This window comes from Penicillium nucicola (assembly GCF_028828085.1).
Source record: "Penicillium nucicola strain IBT 29836 chromosome Unknown utg000001l, whole genome shotgun sequence".
Taxonomy (NCBI): Eukaryota; Fungi; Ascomycota; class Eurotiomycetes; order Eurotiales; family Aspergillaceae; genus Penicillium; species Penicillium nucicola.
Genome location: NW_026643125.1, coordinates 4,788,837 through 4,796,057, shown reverse-complemented (window position 1 = coordinate 4,796,057; position 7,221 = coordinate 4,788,837). Strand labels below are relative to the sequence as shown.

The 7,221-nt window shown below is 48.1% G+C and overlaps 4 protein-coding genes across 4 annotated transcripts; 2 read left to right on the top strand and 2 right to left on the bottom strand.

Moving 5' to 3' along the window:
- Window positions 1-305: 305 nt before the first annotated feature.
- Window positions 306-696, top strand: N7511_001765 (uncharacterized protein; the record flags this gene model as incomplete). Its single annotated transcript, XM_057124190.1, has 2 exons — window positions 306-444; window positions 467-696. 2 exons carry the CDS (start codon window positions 306-308, stop codon window positions 694-696), a joined length of 369 nt encoding a protein of 122 aa, XP_056989923.1.
- Window positions 697-1,707: 1,011 nt separating this feature from the next.
- N7511_001764 (NADPH oxidase family protein) lies at window positions 1,708-3,860 on the bottom strand (the record flags this gene model as incomplete). The annotated part of the gene is made up of 5 exons (XM_057124189.1): window positions 1,708-2,106; window positions 2,236-2,313; window positions 2,371-2,480; window positions 2,536-3,259; window positions 3,333-3,860. 5 exons carry the CDS (start codon window positions 3,858-3,860, stop codon window positions 1,708-1,710), a joined length of 1,839 nt encoding a protein of 612 aa, XP_056989922.1.
- A 1,095-nt stretch (window positions 3,861-4,955) lies between these two features.
- On the top strand, window positions 4,956-5,563 carry N7511_001763 (uncharacterized protein; the record flags this gene model as incomplete). The annotated part of the gene is made up of 3 exons (XM_057124188.1): window positions 4,956-5,194; window positions 5,225-5,300; window positions 5,447-5,563. The coding sequence occupies 3 exons, from the start codon at window positions 4,956-4,958 to the stop codon at window positions 5,561-5,563; spliced, it is 432 nt and encodes a 143-aa protein (XP_056989921.1).
- Window positions 5,564-6,525: 962 nt separating this feature from the next.
- N7511_001762 (uncharacterized protein) lies at window positions 6,526-6,925 on the bottom strand (the record flags this gene model as incomplete). Its single annotated transcript, XM_057124187.1, has 2 exons — window positions 6,526-6,663; window positions 6,719-6,925. The coding sequence occupies 2 exons, from the start codon at window positions 6,923-6,925 to the stop codon at window positions 6,526-6,528; spliced, it is 345 nt and encodes a 114-aa protein (XP_056989920.1).
- Between the last annotated feature and the right edge of the window lie 296 nt (window positions 6,926-7,221).

The following is a 7,221-nucleotide window of genomic DNA, read 5'->3' as shown; positions in this document are numbered from 1 at the left end:
GGAGTTTTCTACCTTTCCTTCTCCCGCCTCGCTTTTTGACACGAGAATTCGGATTTATGTTGGTTTGAGCGGAATATCACAAATGATAAAAGCTTATGGATCGGTTTTCGCAAAAACAAATATGTGGGAGACGGATATGTTTTCCTAAGCGACACACCACTGCTCTACGGCGACAAAAGCGAGCAAAAAATACCCGACCGAACACGTACCCATTGAACAGCCTAACTTGAGTTCCCCGACTCAAACCTGTGAAGTTAGTCCTCAGGGCTGGACATACCAATTACTTACCAGCCAAAGCATTAATCATGGTCTTTTTTGTCGACATGGGGGTTACTCAATGGACCCAGGCTCCAGCCATTGCGGATGGCGGCCTGTTCTCTGCTGGTTTCGATACCTACCTATTTCGGAGTCCGCTCCTGGCTACTCTGACATTGTACGGAATGTGTTCGAACCTCCCCTTTGCCAGCCTCACAGAATACCAATGATCCCTGGCTAGAGCAGCCTGGAGGGCAGCACATTTTCCAGAATACGCAGGCTGTAGAGGCGGGCCAAGTCATTTCACAGGCATTCAATCCAATCTCCACCCAAGTTCCCTCCAACTTTGATCAGGAGGTTTACAACACAGTACCCAAGGGCGGCATTTCAATTGCACAATTTCGGGATGCAAGCGCCAATTCAAACGCCAAAAAGGCTTGAGCCGTCACTTGACAAATCATTCAGGAGCGAAACCCCCATGTTTGCTGGGTCCCTGGGTGCCAACGCAGATTTTCGCGACGCGACAGCCTCAATGCCCACTATCAAACACACGGCAAACGTGGGGGCCGCAATCGGTATGTGGCTACTCTAGATAAGACAGGAACCATGTATGACCCGGATTTCCGTGGCCAGCTAAGCCCTGAAGGGGGGCCACTTGGACTATGCTGGCCATGAGTGATTCTGGCGCCTTGAGATGTACGTGGCACTCAAGTTTCAACTGTTCAACTTTACTCTATTAAATGAGAATAACTAGCGTAGAGTAGAAAACAATGCAAATGTACGTCATCTTTATTATCTTGTTCTATGAATCTATTTCCCTTTTCAAACGCATATTGCCCTTCTGTGGATTTTTAGGAACCGGATTCGATCAAGCGCTAGCTGAGGACCTCGAAAGAACTAGCAACAGCAGACGATAGCCTATAGATCGGTTCGACGTCAGCGTCAAAATGGTATATGGTATGGTCAAAAAGAATGAGGAATGTATAATTTGAGTTAATTTGGATCCGAGGGTCAACGACTTGGCCGGCGTGCATCCTCTATTTTTTTGATGTCACTGTCACATAGTCAAGCAATTCCTTCGGTTTTTGTTTCTATCCTATCCTCCAATGCCATCATTGGTCTTTCACATCGGAGTGTGAGTTGAGGTGGAATGTATCGTGAGAGGAAGGTTACTATCATAAATTGGCGCTATTCTTTGCCAACCCAGCTCAGGATACCTTTGCTAGAGCCAACCATGTATATATATATCTCACGTTTCCAGTACGAACAAGCGACACGTGCTGAATGAATCAAATCCGAGAAATTCACGTAATAGTGGTCATGAGTAAAGCAGGTTTCGCACGGCCATTGTTTGGTTAGCGTTGTCCGCTGATCGATCTAGATCTACCTCCGAGCCCCGGCCCAGCAAGATCAGTGTATTATCCGGCATCAGGCGGTGTATCCGATTCGACATTATTCACCGCCTGATGCCATGCACACCCTCCATGATTTTCTGCCGAACCCACTTTTGTGATTGGCACTCTGGCCTCCAACCGCCGACCCATCGCCTTGCCAGGATTGTCTGATATCGACCAATGTTTCTCCTGAGAGCCGCGCGGACTGTTCAGAGACCGTATGTGCAACAGGAACGGGGGCCGGCGTCCAAGTGGGCTCAAAACTTGTACCAGCACTGCAAGATTCTGCTCGCTCCGAGGCTGTCATCCTGTCGGATTTTACATGGTCGAAAGGGTCATCGCCAGTCCACCAGTTGCCAGAGGGTTCAAGGTCCAGGTCAATTAACCGAACAGTACCCGTCATTCTGGGATGAACGACACGGCGAACTGCTGCGCGTAACGGGTTGCTTGCGCATACCTAAGACCAGTCAGCGCTGGCATAATCCAAAGGGTATAAATAGTCATACCAGAAATCGCAGTTTTTCCGCCTCTACCGTCCATAAAACGTGCCAGCTCCTTTGTGATGTCAATGGGATGGAAACGGTACTTTCAAGCGCGTTCGGTTGCGGTAACGAATCTGGTCCGCGGGCTGAGTGCCTAGAATATGCGTGGTGAATTGCAGGATCTATATTGAGTTAGGCCGATTTAATGTTAAAAATTAGCAGAAAGGGGATCCACTCACATCAAATCCCCGGTCATCTCGATGTTTATGCTCGGGACAATCGTCTCGGTCAAACATACGGTCAAGCTCGAGGATTTGCGATATTTCGTTCCCTACCCAATGGGGATGGTCTATTTCGGTAAGCGCATGACATTGCAAATCATCTGACAAGAAGGGGACACTTACTGAAGTTTTGCAGCTTAACTTGCCACAGAACTTGTAGCCGTCGCACCGTATTCTTCCGGCTTCGGCTTTCTTCAACGAGGTGTCGTATGAACGGCAACGCACGGAAGAGTCCAATGTCTTCAAGTACAAACACGACGGTCCCGTACTGTTCCAGGTAAGGTGGGTGCCCGTAAGGACCCAGCACGCACACTGGAAAATGAATTGTGGAGTGCGCACGATCCGCAGCTTGTGCGATCCTACCAGTCACACCCTGCCCAGGTCGGGTCACTATGTGTAGCAGACGAGTTGGTGCTTCTGGAGGGTTTTGCACTGTAGCCACCGAAGCCACGTGAAATGCAGGAAGCTGCAAGCAGGATCTGACTCCCAAGCGTGGCATCCAGAGCTGCACATACCGCCCCGGTCGAGCCACCCACTCTACTGGAACCACAATATCAAGCCATAACAGCCGGTTGGAAGACCGCGCGAGGGCTTTTCGAGCGGTGATACGCCACGACCTATGGACCCACATGCTGTGCAGGCAAGTGACGGCACTCCAGGCACATCCAGCGCAAATACCACCCAGTAAAACCCAGCGGTAGGATGATGCTCGGTCGATCAAATGGTAGAAAAGGGCGCCGGTGGCGATCGAAGCTAGCACATAATGGACCTCGAGGCCGAGTTGCGGCCACCGTCGAAGAATTCCAGCAAGCGTCCAAGGCATGATTGAGATGAGACTGCATCCGGCCTGTTCCATATTAGCCACTACTAGTTACTACGGGAAATAGGAAGGCTGCCGTTCTCTGTGGCGCTTCACGTACCAGGAGTGGAAGGACGAGGGGAGCTCCAAACATGGTATTTCGAGCCATTGTGATCAAGATGGACCCATGAAGAAGGCAATGTAGCACGCAAATGCGGCCTAGCCACCGGTGGGCCCACTGAAACGTGCCCCGTTCGATACGGTAAATGTGGGCCGGAAGGCTGAAGCTGAACCCGGAGTAGAGGGGAACAAGGTGTGTGACCGCCAGGCATCCGGCTCGCCTGTGCACATCCGCCCAGCTTTGAGTATGAAAGGTGATTACAATGACGTTGGCAATCACCAGGGTTGCAAGTATGCCCCCTTGCGAGTATGACGGGATATCCAGCGACTGGAGCACGTCTGGTGTTGGCGCCTGGAAGAAGCGTCTCCAGGATACGGCGCTTTGTAACCTCAGTGGTAAATAGCTAAATCTGAGTCCAAGGCTATACGATATCCAGCATAAAAGAGCGAGGAGTCCGCAAAGACCGAATTTATCTTGGATAGGAGCCCTCGCAAGCCACTCGGCAAACTTTGAAACAGGGCGGGGCATGCTTTGAGGCGAGACAGAACTGAACATTAGCAGGTTTATATAAAGTTCTGTAGGTAACCCAAACCAGGGCGTCCCAGTGCTTCTGCAAGGGCGGTCGAAAGCACCTTACAATGTTGATGCGGTGATCATGCTGCTGGTGAAAAAGATGGGAAGGCCTCTTTGTACGACTCGGACTGAGATGACTGGTTGACGATTGAAATGATCATCATCGATCCCTCATCAAAGGATCACCGACAACATAAAAACGCTATCTATTGCATAAGATGAGGCTCGTCAAGTATAGGATCAACGTTGAACCACAAGTATACACTGATCAAATCGCTGTAATATTATGCGGTTCTTCATTATCCCATACTTCCAAAGTTGAGCCCAGTCAACGTCCAAAGAGGCTTTTTTAGATGTCGCATGCCCGCCTATTAATTGGGCAGTGATTGTCATTGTCAAGACGATCAAGGTGACCGTGGACAGCGACGGCGACCATGGAAACTGTTGTGACGTTCCGCCCTTGGGGCTTTCATACTGGACTTTCAATGGACCCAGTTCTGCCTATTGATGCAATCTGGATCGCACTTGTCCAAGACGCAAAACATCTTTTCCGAGGAAGGCGGTCGTGTCGTAGCGAACATGTCTCCGAGCTGTTTTACTGTATTGAATTGTTTCGATCTAATGTAGATTCGACAAGACCGCACCTATATCACAGCATTTGCGTTTTATAACTCCTTCTACGTACTAATATTGCAGATCCATTAATAAGGCTTGCTACATCTAATTGTGGCACTTGGTTCCTGGTCTGAAGTTCCTCCAATAGGATGCATGGTGAAGACCATTACAAGATATTTCTGGCTCTATTGTGAGTGTGACGGTCCAATCACAAAGTAAAGCTATCACAAGATTTGAAATACTCGTCTTATCATTCATTTGGCAGCGTATACTTCACAAATGGATGACAGCAGCAGTAGTACCATCCTCCAGCTTCCATGCAGGTCCTAACAGTGAGTGATGGGCTTGTGAGAAGAGGTTGCATGTATATGAGAAACTTCCAATAGCTCAGCAAGAATAGTCGCTTTCTCTCTGCTCGAAATTTCGAGTCTGAACATGAGCTTTGCCCTAGCAAGCCATGATTTACCGTTCATTCGTTCCAGCAGGGAGGAAAGTGAGTCATTGGTTAGACTGGCAGGGTCAAGCGCATCAATCGTAAAGTTTGCCGGGTCCAGGGTGGAATATATCCAGATAAACCCGTTGGAGTACTCAAAAGAAGCTGCGCTCGCGTTCCATTTTGAGACCAGCGTGTTGAATAATGGCCCGAAGATTGTAACTGGAAGGCCGACACAGACGTACGCTGCCTCTACACGACTGTCTTGAAGCACAGTCCTGAGTACCGATATAGCCTGTTCGGTGGATCTTGAATCAACAACGACCGAGTCAGATATCCAGAATTCGGTTGACCAGCGGTTGGAAGAAAAATCGCTTCTCTGCATCAAAGGACGTTGAAAGCGAGAGAAGCCTTTCCTGAGACGGCTTGTTTGTTTTTCTTTCTTTGAACCGAGAAGAATGATCTTCAAATTGGCTGAATGCGCTGTCTGCAGAATCCCAATCTGATAGTCATGCGGTTCCAGATTGCTGAGCTGGGCTTGAGGGAAGACATGAATGACGCCATTCTCTATGGATACGTATTCTCCCCGGCTATCAGCTTTGTTTGCTGAATGGGCTGGTGGAATTATGTTGGAAGAGAGAGTGACGTTAATACTCTGGCCACAGAGCTTTGACTGCTCCCACTTCCAAACGAGCTCTTCAGTCTTCGAATATATGAAAGGGACTTTGGTGACTGGGATTTCTGAGGAGTGATCAGCATGAGGACAATGCTTCCTGCTTTCTTCAGTATTTTCGCAAATGGCCATCGGAGTCATGCCATACCAACTTTTACGCCCCCAATGCGACAGAAGCGGAAGTTCCAGTACTTTTAGCATCAAGGGCGATATCAACGCGTTGCTGTAACAAAATCTTTTGACCAACCCACAAGTGTCAGTCTCTGACAATGTAGATGTACGAAAGCAGGTACGAAGTGGGCCTTGGGAATGAGATTGATGTATGAAAATATCTGAGGGCGTCTGCGTGAGACTCTGATGCTTAAGATAAAAGTTGCACTTCGCGGAGGACTAGGTGTACTTAAGTATTTCCCCGTTGCAGCCTTTCAGCAGTGCTTACGCTGAGCAGCGCTTCCATTGTGCAAAATATTTTCTTTCTTGGTGAGAGTAGAGAGGCGCACATGTTGATCGAACTGTTTGAGACTTTTGGCATCGTGGGAGGCGTTTTGTCACTCAACGTTGGATACAGCACAAGTTCTTTTTGGCTATAATTGTTCCGTGCAACGCGTGACAACAAGCTTACAAAGAGCAGAATTAAAGGTGTACATTGATGCATCCAATGGAAATACAGAGACTATTTTATTTGTGAGAAGGTTATACTAGGACAATGTGCAATGGACAAGATGCAGATGCCTAACAATGTATGTAGATGTTCTCTACTATGCCAACATGGCTAAATATCTGGGAAAACAACTCAAATGATGGCCTTCTTGCTAAACAGCGACATTGCTTAGCACGCACAACAGAGAGCCACTTTCCTGACAAATTGAATAATGAAAAGCTGCAATACCAAGTCCAAATCAAACCTCCAAATCCCTCCTTATCTGTGGTTTTTCCTGCTCCCAGGACTGCCATATCACTAAATATTGTACAACGGGACCGCCGTTTTGTTCGATAGTACGTTTGGTAACTATGCATAGCGGGACTTTCTGGCCATTCTGAAGATGTCAGCTTATATACCTATACCCAAAACGGTATCCCCAATTGACTTACAAAATTAGAAGAGTCATTGGAGGAATACTGGCTGTCATTGAAAGACGCAGAGGATCTGTTCGAATAGGCCGATTGTTCTCCATCGGATACCACGAATGCGCGGTCTTCACTTGTCTCCGAAATATCATCCTCTGAGATAAGATCATCTGAGTACTCGGAAATGGACTCTTGTGCTTCACAGTCACTGAGTTCGTTGTGCGAAGACATGGCTCCGACAAAATCAATGTCTTCTTTCGAGGCCGTCTCAGGTAGACAAATTGGGTGCGAGCAAAATATTGGGTAATATGGTGCATGTCGCGGGTCCAATCTGGTTCGACGCCCAGTTTTATAACCACGGGTCTATTCGATCTTCGCACTTATAACTATAGCCAGTGTTTCAACAGGCGAGCAAGGGCCAAAGAAATGTAGGGGTGCTTCACCCGGCTTATGGTACAAGACCAGTGGTCAGTTGATTCACCTGATGAACCCATGATCAACAGGGTTGCAGTAAGAGATTTTGCAAC